At 44.3% G+C, this 13,533-nt stretch overlaps 1 protein-coding gene across 1 annotated transcript; it reads left to right on the top strand.

The window, feature by feature from the left end:
- The first annotated feature begins 132 nt into the window (after window positions 1-132).
- Window positions 133-5,769, top strand: AHSA1 (activator of HSP90 ATPase activity 1). The gene is made up of 8 exons (XM_026849399.1): window positions 133-357; window positions 540-622; window positions 1,275-1,392; window positions 2,994-3,082; window positions 3,328-3,462; window positions 4,236-4,337; window positions 4,881-4,932; window positions 5,361-5,769. The coding sequence occupies exons 3-8, from the start codon at window positions 1,326-1,328 to the stop codon at window positions 5,531-5,533; spliced, it is 618 nt and encodes a 205-aa protein (XP_026705200.1). The 5' UTR covers window positions 133-357; window positions 540-622; window positions 1,275-1,325; the 3' UTR covers window positions 5,534-5,769.
- Window positions 5,770-13,533: the final 7,764 nt, after the last annotated feature.

The following is a 13,533-nucleotide window of genomic DNA, read 5'->3' as shown; positions in this document are numbered from 1 at the left end:
GGGGGGGGTGTGTGCCTGAGCCCGGAGGAGTGCCCGGGGGAAGGGCTCTATGTGCGTGTGCTGGAGCGGGGCAGGGAGGGAAGGATCGGCGGAAGGGCGGATCGTCCCGGTGCGTGCTGGCGGTGTGACTCGGCCCAGAGCCTCACACCGCCCGGTTTTCTCGCAGGACGGAGCGGGATGCTTCCAACTGGTCCACAGAGCGGCTGAAAACTCTCCTCCTGCCTGTCAGGGTGGAGGGTGAGGAAGGGGCTTGTGAGGTGACAGAAGTGAGCAAACTGGACGGAGAGGCCTCCATTAATAACCGCAAAGGGAAACTTATCTTCTTCTATGAGTGGGCTATCAAGTTGGCATGGACTGGTAAGTGATGTTCTCCCCTCCCGTTTCAAGGCTGGATTCAAGTATATGATTAAGGATAAGGAAACTTCTCTTGTTTGGGAAATTACAATACAGGAAAGTTGTTGTATTGTGATACAGTATGTTTGCTTTTACAACAACCAGAGTAAGAAATGTTGATCTGAACAACATAATTGTAATTGCAGGCACTTCAAAGACAGGAGTGAAATACAAAGGTTATGTGGAAATTCCTAATCTTTCAGATGAAAATGACATTGATGAAGTTGAGGTAAGCACAGTTAAAGGCTGGCAATATGGCTGTTCTAACAGGAATCTTCACAGCATTAATATTTTCTTCCACATGACCTTTTTTGGAACATTTGCGTAGAAGTTTTTTAATTTTAGAGACTGCTTCAATTAATAGATTCATAGAACGGTTTTGGTTGGAAGGGACCTTAAAGACCATCTAGTTTCAACCCCAACCCCCCTGCCATGGGCAGGGACACCTTCCACTAGACCAGGTTGCTCAAAGCCCAGTCCAACCTGACCTTGAACACTTGAGAGAGGGGGCAGCCACAGCCTCTCTGGGCAGCCTGTGCCAGTGCCTGACCACCCTCACAGTAAAGGATTTCTTTCTTATATCTAATCTAAATCTACCCTCTTTCAGATTAAATGGTTACACCTCATCCTGTCACTACATTCCCTGATAAAAAGTCCCTCCCCATCATGTATCTTTATCAGATTAATTTCTGTCTTCCAGATATAAAGGCTCTAGCACATGAAAGCATTTAGGTACCTGCATACATTACTAACAGAGATGAAGTGAAATATTAATAAAACTGCACTGCTGCTTGTAAAAGTCTAGCTGAATAACTGTCGTGTTGATTAATAAAAGAACAGTGCAAGTATGGCTTTGTTAATCAGCACTTGTCCTTGTTTAGATCCATGTCAGCCTTGCTAAAGATGAGCCTGATACTAACTTGAAGACCCTGATGAAGCAAGAGGGTGCAAAAAAAATTAGAGATGCAATGAAAACTTACATCAGCACTCTCAAAACAGGTATGTAACAGAGAGAGAAATGTTATGGAAACCCATATGGGTTAATGCTAAAGAAAGGATTGGGGTAATGAGAGGATTAGTTCCTCACCCCACCTCAACAGGAAGGTGTCAGAGCAACAGCAGTAGCTTTTCGGTCTCTTGAAAATGGTTAGCATTTGGCAAGAAGCACTTCTGTCTCTAGACACTGTAGCACAGCCCAGAAAGATTGGTTTTGGTGATAACCCAATAATAAATGGCATTTTTTGATTTAAGTTTTAAAACTGAGAATGTCCTTCAAATGCTAAAGCTCAGCTATAAAGAAAATAAAGCCACTAAAATGTGTTTGCTATTCCAGTGACACAGAGTACTAGTCACTGCTTTTGGCAAAATCTGGCCTTTAGTTTGCTTTTTCCCTTGGAAGGTGATATCTTCTCTCTAGTTTATTGGCTTTTTCTGTTTTGCCACACTAGTAAAGGCATCTAGTGTTTTTTGGATTTGAGAATAACTGACAACTGGAAATTGCTCTGCAGGTTTTGTCATTGAATGAGCTGTCTCAGCATCTGAATCAATTTTTTTTTTTTTTTTCAGAAGACATCTATTTCAGCAGTTGGGGTTAAATCAATGTACTTTGGTTGAGTTTGGCTTTGCTCTCTAGTACTGTCTGGGAACGCTACAGTTGCTTTTTACATCCATTCACCTGTAGTGCGCTGAACGTGCTAGATACTCAAGTTTTGCTGAGTACAAACCACCACTGGTTGCTGTTTTTCCAGGATCAAATTTCTGTACCCTTGTTTTTTTTCAGGTGTTAACAGTGTTCGGGGTGGGAGATGCAGTCACCCAGTGGAAGGCAAGAGTGTTAGTCAGGAAGAACTGTATCATCTTGTGGGCTGGAATAAATAAGAAAAGATGGAACTAAGTATTATGGGATACAAGATCATACACATAAAATTCTGCTATATAATGAGACTTTGCCAGTTTGAACAGATGAGGAGGAAGGAGAAAGAACAAACTTTTATAATTGGTAAAGTCAGAAGTAATAGAGCTGGAGAAAAAGCAAACATGATGCTGAAAGAGGCTGAAACTTCTGGAGTTATAAAAGTGCTAGTGCTGCTGAACAGGGCACTGGTGAGACCTCCCCTCAGTTTCTGTGTGTAGTCCTGACATCTGGTGTCAAAAAAGATAGTTAGAAGTAACTTTATTCTGTACTACAATTATAAGAGAAATGGAGAGCCAATCTGAAAAGAAATGGGAAAGTCTTTGGTTTGGTTTGTCTAGACCAGCAAGGTAAAAATGCTACGTAGGTGTAATGGCTAATACTCATATGAGAACAACATGTGAAAGATAGTGATTGGTATGTCTAGGCTAGGAAATAGAGGTAAGTTCCTAACTGTTGGTGTAGACAGGTTCTGATACGGCTTCAGTGGAGAGTAGTAAGGACAAGAGGAATTAATTGCTTGTAAAAAGAGGTCTGTTTACTTTTTTTTAAAACTGTTTCAAGTTGTGGGTGCTAGCAAGAGCAGATGAGAAACCGGGAAGCATTTTTTGATTGTGTATTTCAAAGAACAGTTAAAAGGTTTTCTTGATCTTTTATTAGTTTCATGGTTGGATTCCTGTCTTTCCAGAATTCACCCAGGGCATGATTTTGCCCACAGTGAATGGTGAACATATGGAAACAACACCTCAGGTGGCTCCTAAAGCAGAAGACCGCAAGGTAAACAAATCTGTGCAAACTTTGGAATTGGCAGTCTGTGGTGTAGGCCTGACTGTTTCGATATGCAGCACATGATATTTCTTAATCCAAGCAGAGTGACAAATCTGCTCATTACACTCAAATGTGGCTATACCTAATTACCTCTTTACCAAAGGCCTTTGTTTTTTCTCTTGGATATGTGAATGATTTATTCATTTTTTTGTGAAAAAAGTACGTGTGTGTGTGTGTTCTGCTTGGTTTGTTAGACGGCCGCTAGCAGCAGTACTGCCACATCACAGTCTAAATCCATAGGAGTCAAGATCCCTACATGTAAGATCAGCTTGAAGGACACCTTCTTAACATCTCCGGAGGAGCTCTACCGGGTATTCATTACTCAGGAGGTAATGCCAGGCTTGTTCTAAGAATTGTTCTTTGCATGGAAGAGGTTGTTTCTAATAAGCTTTTTAAGGCATTCTGTAGGACAGTCACAACCCATGAGAACAGAATAAGAAGGGTGATCTGCAGAACAGCTATTTAAAGCTCGCGTGTGCATCTTTTCACGCAGTTGACAGGAGACGATTAATGCCAGCCAGAAGCCAATTCCACACTGCTGTCAGCACCTGTCTGTAGGTGTATCTCTTACTGCATGTGGTCAGATCTCTTGGGATTTACAGTTGTGTGCTTTATGGGTTTGTTTATATTTTTCCTTTTAAAGTTACGTGGTATTAAAGTATTCTTTGGGAATAGCTTCCCCTCTCCTGCATGCTAACACGTAGTTTAAGAGGAGTAGCATTGTATCATTATTTAAACATGGTCTTGGTCTTTTGTTCCTCCTTTTTTTTAAAGAAAATATAAGAAAAAAAGCAAAAAATAAGATCTTTTCTTAGAACAAGGTTTCATTAAGGAATCAACGGTAAAACAATGTGTGGCTTACAGAACACTGCATAGAATATGAAAGCTAGGGGTTCTTTTCTCTCGGCAGGCAGAATGCTTCTGTAGTGGCTATAACCTTGTTTTTCTTGCTAGGGCAGGGTTTTTGTCTTTTCTTGATGAAGACCTTACACTATTGACTTACCTCCTCTTCCACAACTTTTGTAGCTGAGTGGGAGGCATTAGGCAACAAGTTTGCAAGCAGATGTCAAGTAATACAGGTTTTCTTCTGAATTCTTTTTAGATGGTCCAAGCTTTCACCCATGCACAAGCCACCTTGGAGGCTGATAAAGGGGGCAAGTTTCAGCTGCTGGATGGCAGTGTCACGGGAGAGTTTGTTGACCTAGTAAGTACTAACTAGTGCGGGTGTATCTTGCTCAGGGACAGCCTTTTTATTTTCAAGGTATCAATTCCGTAATAATGCTTCAGTTAGCTAATTGTGCAGTTCTACCTGGTGCCCAATAGCTATCTGTAATTGCTGTGGCTATTGAAGCATTCCTTATAGTATGGATTAATGTATGGGATTTCAGTCTGGGGAGAAAATCTGTCTTCCAGTCATGGATCTACCCTGTCTTTGTGTGATTTTACTTATTTGTTAGGGGTTGGAGGGATCTTAAAAGATAGTAACTGACCCTTTTCCTCTTTAGCCCTCCTGCCACTAAAGGCTTCTGGATGGATACATTGTCTCAGTGTTTGGGGCTGTACTAAGGCCTACCTTTTTAGAAGAGGAGTGGAAAGAAAAGGACACTTAAATCTCTTTCCTTCTGTGCATGCGTGTGTTTCTCAAGGGGTCTTTAAGGCTTCAGATCAACACAATTCTAGTTGTTTTCTATTAGACTGCAGGATTTGAAAAAAATTACAGATTACTCAGTCTTTCTTTCTTTTCAAGGTCCCTGAAAAGCAACTTGTTATGAAATGGAGATTTAAATCTTGGCCAGCTGGTAAGTAGTCCAAAAATGGACTATGGTATTATAGCCCTTGCCTGTGTTTGAAGAATTCCAGCTCCATTTGCCACTGTGGCTCATAATTGGGGATCATACAGTGCTCTGGGAGCTGCACCAGCTTTATCCCAGCTTCATATCCCACATGATCAGGTCAGATCAGCCACCGCTTAGAGCAGCGACCAGGGATAAGGAACAATGAAGTAGCAACTTGCTCAGCTGTGGCTGCAACTGCTTTGAACCCTATCAAGAGGGAGCCCTCTCCTCCCTCAGTTTCTGAGGAAGGTCTGCAGCTGTCATAAACAGATTCTCTGGGAGGGATCTCGAGGAGTCTTTTAAGTGGTGCTTTGTGAGAGGAGGAGCAGAGCAGCTCCTTGGGGCAGCATATATACTATGCACTGCTGACAGATTTGCTTTGGTTCCTCTAGGGCACTTTGCAACTATTACCTTGAACTTCACTGACAAAGGTGGTGAGACAGAGGTGTGCTTGGAAGGCAAGGGCGTGCCTGCCAGTGAGGAGGAAAGAACAAAGCAAGGCTGGCAGCGCTACTACTTTGAGGGCATTAAACAGACATTTGGCTATGGTGCCCGCTTGTTTTAATACCTGTTGTTGGGAAGGCTCTGCCTGAAGACTCTGCCACGTGGACTGATAAATTTCTCACCTGTCCCTTTCTAATCTTGGCCCTGCTGCTGAGTAAAGTGGAATAACAGGTGATGAGGAAGGCCATTGAGCAGCACCACTTTCAGTCCCTCACTGCTTTGTGCATGTCTCATGCTGCAGGGGATTCTCTTACATGTACATACTTCTATTGCTAAATAAACCTAACTTAAAAAAAACATCATGAAGCTTGTGTCCTCAGATGGGCTTGAGTTCAAAGGGTTGGTCGATAGGCTGAGGGAGGGATCTGTCTGGAAAAACACCCTTCAGTGAGGAGTGCTGATCCCAATGTGATTTACTTCTCACTTCTGGGGGAGTAGAGAGCATGAGCTTGATGCAGTTTTTAGTTTGAGCAGCTGCTCATTTTCTGTTTGCTTTTGATCTGCCGCTAGTAGATGTTTCAATCCCCCTTTTGAAGGGGATCTAAGATCCTCTACAAGCTATTCCTTTCCTCCCTTGCACATCACCACCTTCAACACTGTCCTTTCTTACACTTACACGAGCCTGCTCTACAAGAATGCAATTCAGTCACCCAGTGTCCAAGACAAATCAGCAAACCACTGCTAAAGAAACTCCCACCTACAGAACGGTTCTAGCAGGTTGTGGGGCCCAGGGTCAGCTACCTCCAGGAGCTTGAAGCCAAAGCAAACTGTAGACTTTCATTGGGGGTGGGATTTATTCCTGTAAAATAAACAAGGTGCAGTACTTCTTGGCTGATCCCACTTCAGCTGTTGCTTCAACTGGGGAGGAAGGGAAAACCACTTGATGGTTCTCTTCTGCCACTGCAGTTAGTTCCCTGAGAAGTCTTCTAAAGCAATAAGCTTGTTTATAGGTGTCCTGGTTTTGGCTGGGATAGAGCTAATTGGAGATTTTTTTTCTTCCTTAATAGGTACAATAGTGCTGTGTTTTGGGTTCAGTATGGGATTTGATATGAGAAGAATTGATAATACACTGATGTTTTCAGTTGTTGCTAAGAAATCAAGAACTTCAAATTCTAAAGTCCTACTAGTGTGCATGTACACAAGAAGCTGGGGGGGAGCATAGCCAGAGCAACGGACCCAAATTGGCCAATGGAACATCTCATATCTAACGTCATGCTCAGTATATAGATAAGGGTTGATTGGAAGCTCCGCAAGAATTTTTGGGATGATGGTTTCGGGATTCTCACTTTGGGATCATGAGTCAGGAACGGGCTGGGCAGCGATCAGTGGCTGGTGAGCAAGCACGTTTGCATTACCTGTTTGTATTTTCTATTATATTATTTTTATTTTAATTATTAAATTGGTTTTTTCCTCAACCTACAAACCTCCTTACCCTTCCAACTCTTTCCCCCATTTCCTGGGGGTGGGGGAGGGTGTGTCAGGGGCTGCCTGGTGTTTGGCTGCCAGCTGGGTTTAAACCACAACAATAGGATAGAGGGATAATCTAATTCTGATCAGAAGTGTCAATCTGCTTAGCCTAAAGAGTCACTGAAGTGCCCAGATTTCTATTTGAGGCATGAACTTGCATACTTCTTTTCTGCAGAGCACATCTAGTAAGCTACAAGTAAGTAATGTTACTGGGTGAGAATTATGGCTTTGGAGATTTTATTTTTTCTAAATTTGAATGGCATGTTGTAGCCATTCTCCTCTGCAGAGGAGACAGGAAAAAAGCCCTTCAGTACATGTTTGAAAAAACCCAAATGTAATTGTTTGAGTTGCCTTTTAAACTATGGAGAGCATTTCTAGTCTTTTCTGCTCAATATTCCAAAGTGATTATTCATGGTAAAGTGTGTAAAGACATCAAGAGTGCAGAATGAAACAAAGTTCTGTATTGCATGCTTATCCCTGTGCTGACCTGTGACAAGCAAAGGAAGTTGTATGAAGATTGGGCACCTGTAGATAATGGTGGGGCTTCCCTGTGTCCTGCAGGGTTGTCTCCCTTAAAGCTCAGTCTGGCTGGGAAAGGGGGCGCAGGTATTTTGACAGATGGACTACTGTACGCATCTGGTAGGCTGCAGGAGTGTAACGTGATGTAAGCATACTGATGTCAACATGCAGCATCTATGTTTGGTTTTCTGTTTGGGAAATCTTGGACAGAAAACGTGGGAAGTCTTAAACAGCAGGGCTAGCAAGCGTGTTCACAGCCAAGGCAAGAGCTTTGGTAACAACAGTAAAATGATTTGAAAACTGAAAAAGTGAGCTCATTCTAAGTTAACTTGAGAATCTCGACAGCTGAATCACGGCGTTCTCACTGTGATTCAGTAGCTGTGCTGGCAGCTGGCCAGGCTGCGGCAGCAGTGCTTGCCTGCAGCAGGGCTCCGCTGGCCCAGCTGAGTGAGGGCAGCAGAAGGGACCCCCCGCTAATCACCTGCTGCTGGAAGGTTAGGAAATGGGACAGGAAGGCAGCTGAAGTGGAATTTTAATTGCCTTCCTTTCATCACAGACAGGGTTTACTTCGGGCATCCTGCTGCTACTCTAATAGGACATGCTTTGGCCTTAGCCAGCAACCCACATTCATGGGGCTCATGGACTCAGGGCTTTTACTCAGAGGCTGTTTTGTGGGCTTCCAGCAAAACTGACTGCCCTGAGTTACGCTTGATGCTGCCCCAGCTGGCCTCCTTTCCCTTGGGCTGGAAATCATGACCCCCACAGCAGCAGAACAGGCTGTGTAGCCATGTGTCCGTGCCTTGACTGCTGTTCACAACTGAATCTATGGACCAACCCGCTGGTGGAAGAAATCTTGTGCTAAAAAGCCAGGCTATGAGGCACACAGAGTGTATCAGGATGTGCTAACTCTTAATGGGGCACAGTGGTGCTGATTATGCCTTATACCACTTCTGCTGTTTACTTGGCAAAGGCAATGTGAGCCTTAAGTCGTTCCATGCTAGTGAAGGTCCCTGCACTACATCTGCCTGCCCTTTGAGCAGAGACACACTTCTTCAGCTACAGCTGACATCTGGTGCAGCTATACAGATGTTAATAAGAAACCCCAGACCTTTGCTTTACTTGGAAGTGTCAGAAGAGCCAGACAGTTTGCAGTCCTTCAGCTATTTGGGGGAGGGAGGGCTATGTAAGATGAGGAAGAAAAGCAAGGTCCAGTATGTTCCTGCCCAAAGGCTCTTCAAGAATCTGAACTGACACAGGATAAGAGGGAAAGTCTTGTGAATTAAAGAAAAAGGTTAAAAAAACAAAACAGATAGAAGTAAACTGAATTTTTCACAGTGATGAGAGGTCAGAGGTGAACACTAACTGGCTATGCACTTACGAGACACGTGAAGAAGATGAGTAAGGAGGAGCCATCAAACAAAATAATATGGGGTCCCAACCAAAGGGGTCTCTGAATGTATTTAGTGAATTCTTGCAACTGGTGATAAGGTACCACTAAAAGTTTACATGGATTCAGAACAGGAGCAGAAAAATTAATCGAAGAATAAACCAAGGGCTATTAAACAGAACAAACATCACATCTGGCTCAAGAAGCCTCCTCGCCACCAGCTGCTGGCAACAACAAAAGTACTTCAGGGAAATAGCAATGTGCACTTGTCTTTCTCTTTACTCCTCCTCTCTAGTCACCAGCTGTTGACTGCTGTCAGACTGGATGCTGGTTTAAGTGGGCTTATGTTATGACTCACCTGACCCTTTCTCATGTGTTTTGATCATTTATGTACATGAAACTTGTATGGGAAAAACAGGCCACAAATCAAACAGATTGAAAGCCCCTAACCCAAGTAACTATTAAAACTGCTTTGAAATATCATCACAACCCTACTTCAGTGGCAAAATGGGAAGAACTTAAATGTCTTTGAAAAAACCTAAAGTAAAAATAATTGGATATTTCCAGCATGACAGGGTCTGACATAGTCTACCCTAGAAGACTTACTTGGGAAAGTGGAGCAGTCTTTCAGAATCTGATGAGGAATGGGGCTGGGGAGAGGGAGGCAGGAAGAGAAAGAGGTGAGAGCCAAAGGAATTAGATCAGTCTAATATCAAGTCATGAAAAAATAGTGAAAAATGGAGTCAGTAACCTGTAAATACCCTGGTCAGGTAAAAAGTAATGATCAGCAGACCTATATCATGAGTATATCAAGCACAAGTCTTATCAAGTCAACCTAATGCCTTTCTTTGACAGAATATCTGGGGTTTATTATGACTTTAGACAACGCTTTATATTTTTATTAGTAAATAAGGGAAGGCCTAACAGAGCTGTAATGAATCCAATATGTTTCATTATAGAAGATAATATACTTGATAATTAAAAGTCAGAAATAATTTATATCACCACTGCTGCTGTAAAACCCTCAGAAGACAAGTTTAGGATTCAAAATTATCTTGACCAAGTGGAAAAGTGATACAGGAGAGAGGGGAAAAAAAAAAAAGTGTATTCCACCTCACTGAATTGCAAAGTTTTACACTGAGGTTTTAACCACTAGTAATGTGTAAAAGAGGGGAGGCAACAGGCTTGGCAGCAAATCTGTAAAAGATGTTTAAACTGGGCAGGTTGTGGTGAATTTTCATATTAACATAAATTTAAAACACAATGGAAGAAAACAAAAGCTGCCTGGACAGGCTGGGGTTTGTAGGTCTTGTGAAGAAATCTTTCTGTACAGAATTAAGAAAGCCCCAGATAAGAGCCGTGGCTTCAGTTTTGGCTCCACCCTTCAAGAAACATGTGAGTTACTTGGAGTGAGCCCAGTGGCAGGCAATGAGACCGACCAGAGGTCCAGAAGTACAGCTTCTAAGGAAAGCCTGATAGAATTGGATTTGTTTAGTCTAGAGCAGAAAAGATGGCAGGAAATAGGGTGTGCAATGATAAAATTCTGAAATATATGAGAGATAAAAGCAAATAAGGCAATAACATGCTCTCTGTGACTACTGCAGCTAAGATGCAGTGGGCTTAAAATAAAGCAGGAATGATTTAGAGTGGCTGCTAGGAAACTATTTCTCCCTGCAAGAACAGTAAAGCTGAGGGTTACTGTGGCATCTCCATCACTGGAGAGCTTGAAGCCCAGAAGACAGCGAGACCTGTCAGTGAGGAATGATTTACCATGTTCCTGTGGTGGGGCTGTGTAGTTTCTCGAAACCCCATCTAAATCAGTTTTCTGTGGTATACCCCTGTGTGCAAAAGCTGTGATGCCTGGTGGGGCTGACAACTTTCTCCTGGCTCTTGAGAAATTTCAGGGCCACCCTGCCAGCTGCTGCTCAGCTCCCACAGCACAGAGAAGCCTGGCATGGTGGGGGATGCTGGCTGGTGGATGGACTCTGCTGCGGCTCCTGGCCTATGCGTGATGGTCAAGCTGTGCAGGGCTGTGATCCCTACTGCTGGGCTCCCATGCAGTGAGAGAAGAATAGCTGACATGCTTGCAAGGACCTGGAACAAAGCAGGGGCCAGGCCCCGCCAGCTGGGCTCCTCTCAGGCATTTCGAGGGCCAGCTGGCTGCTGCATGGCAGGGAAGGAGGGTGAGACATTCCTTTCCCGACTGCAAATGTGTGGGTCCATCCTCTGTGGAGACAGAGGGAGTGAATCCTGTCTTGTGGACGCATTGGGCAGGGCTACCCCAGTGCAATTTTGGCATCCCTCTGCATGGCATCAGTGAAAGCAGAGCAGATGACAGGCTCTGCCGGGTGCTGGGGACACACCAGGGGTGATTCTCTGTACTCAGGGTGAAGGCAAAGCCTGGGAGACCAGGTCTTGCTACAAGTTCCTGTTCACCCAGTGTTCATGCTGTGGTCAGCAGGGCTACAGCCAAAAACCTGCAGCTAGTGTGAGGTTTTTGTTACTAGCTTTTTTACTCTTCTACAGAGAAGTCGGCGGCTGTGTGCCACTTGGACACCCAGCCCAGAGGGCTGATGTGTCCACACGGGGTGGATCCCTTTACAGTCTAGGAGTGGTTGAGGACTGAAAGGTTGGTTGTTGGTTGTGTTTTTTTTTTCCTTTTGAGAGGTTCAGTTTTAACTCAACCATCACAACCACACTTTGCTCCTTCCTAGGCTAAGGCCAGGCCTTGCAGTTCAGGTCTGCTCCACAGACTTTGGCCAAACTCGCCTGACATTATCATCCTCTGTCTTCTCCCCTCAAAGCAGCTCTTTCTGGGCCCAGCTGGGCTTTTTGTGTGCTTTCCAAGCAGCGGATTAATGGAGCAGGAGCCCTGAAAAAAAAAGCAGACAGCATCTCTGTTGCTGTAAATATGTTTCTATGAAATCTCTTGTTCATCCCTGAGCAATGCGCTGCACTCACCCTGCCTGTCCCCCAGACAGGTGACCACGCACCCATGCCTTCAAGGTGTCATTCATAGTCAAAAGTTCTTTGTACAGCTTGCTCCTTACTTGTCTGGGGCCAAGAAGGGAGGTCAGCAGGGACAAGGACATGCTGACCATTGTGTACAGTTTGTGTACAAGCTAACTCAGCTGCAAGTCAGATGCCAAGGAACTGGTACAGCTGAGACACATGAAGCTCCAGTCCAGGCTGGAAAACTAAGACAACTGAACTGGTCAAGAAGCCTTGTGTTCAAAGCAGCAGGCAAAGATGCAGCTTGAGACTGACACAGACTCCATGACTTCAGGTGACATCTCCAGGTCTTGGGCACCTACAGAATTAGGGTGGCAATTCCTCCTGTTTCCATCCTCTAGCTGTGGGATTTCTATAGCCCAAGAGTTTCAGAGCAGGGCTCAGCATCCAGCACAGCAAGGTCCTTGTTGCATGTTGGGCATGTTATATACACAGTGGTAACTTGCTGACTGCCCATCCTGGAAGAGTGATTTTCTCTGTGCAGCTTTTCCTGCAGTGGAGCTCAGCCTGCTCCCGCTGGCTTGGGCTCCATGCAACAATGTTTTTGATGTGGCAGAAGACCAATGGGAAGCTCAAACATCCTTCACTGAGAGGAGCTCTCTGCTCCCCCCAGGCAGGGACCAGCCAGCTATGGCGCCAGGCAGCTGTGGAGCAGAGCCCTGTTCTGGAGTAGCAGATAACCCTGGACAGATGTGCAGCCAGCACAAAACAAGCAAGAAAGGGGGGAAAACAGCTGGAAATAACAAGAACTTGGAAGTGGTTACAATTTACATGGCAAATTAATGGCAACAAAAAGCTGTGATCCCTGGAAAGCTTTGCAAATCCTCCTGCTATCATTAGTTGTTGGCTCTGGAGGTGTTTTGCCAAACCAGTTTTCCAGCTGGGATGATGCCGGTTTTGTTTTTTCACCTGCTCCCATGCTCAACACCTGCTTAAAACAGGGCGCTGGTGTAAGGTCAGCTGGCAGCCTGCTCTGGCCACGCTGAGCATGGAATAAAACTTGGGGTCAGGGCTGAGACAACAGGCAATGCACTGGCTTCTCAGCACTGACCCTGATGGTCTTCTCATAGGCTTCCTTCCCTGTGAGCAGAACTTCACCTATCCCATGGCTGTGGCAGTAGGCTCCAGATAGTCTATGTTAGCTGCACTTCTTGCAGCCAGACACCATCAAATGCAAATGCTAAGGGAAGGAAGCAAAGCTACCATGGTCTTTGCAGTACAGCTGAAGCTGGGGATCCGAGACACATAACATTCACCATAGTGTCATCTCTCTCAACCAAAACAAATAGCAATGTATGCTTCTATCCTAACTGAGTTGCATCAGTCACACACACATATATAAAGTGCTTTATTGCAGCATGAGAATAAAGAATTATTCTCTATGAAATTTTGTTGGAATAAAAGACATTTTATATATATTATATATAAAAAAAACCACAATAAACTTGAGTGGAAGCTTAGAGATTCATCACTTAAATAGCAGTGGGCTGGACAGAATCTTTGATGGGCTGTAAAAATAAACACTTGCTTAGTATCTCCTTCTCCCAGTGTGTAAGGTGCTTGTGTGAGGAACAACACTGCTTCTTGTTTCTCATGCTCCAGTTCATGCCTGTATCATCCAAACCAGAGGCAGTGAGGCAGAACAGCCACTCAGCTGTCAAACAGCTTTTAGCAGG

This window comes from Athene cunicularia (assembly GCF_003259725.1).
Source record: "Athene cunicularia isolate RWA chromosome 5 unlocalized genomic scaffold, athCun1 chr5_part1, whole genome shotgun sequence".
NCBI classification, from domain to species: domain Eukaryota; kingdom Metazoa; phylum Chordata; class Aves; order Strigiformes; family Strigidae; genus Athene; species Athene cunicularia.
Note: the sequence above shows the minus strand (reverse complement) of the source record. Positions and strands in the feature narration are given on the sequence as shown.

Excerpts from the sequence above, each read along its gene's own strand:
- AHSA1 (XM_026849399.1), top strand. The coding sequence starts at position 1,326 with ATGAAGCAAGAGGGTGCAAAAAAAATTAGAGATGCAATGAAAACTTAC. Across the intron at positions 1,393-2,993 it reads CATCAGCACTCTCAAAACAG|AATTCACCCAGGGCATGATT; the intron begins GTATGTAACAGA and ends CTGTCTTTCCAG. Across the intron at positions 4,933-5,360 it reads ATTTAAATCTTGGCCAGCTG|GGCACTTTGCAACTATTACC; the intron begins GTAAGTAGTCCA and ends TGGTTCCTCTAG.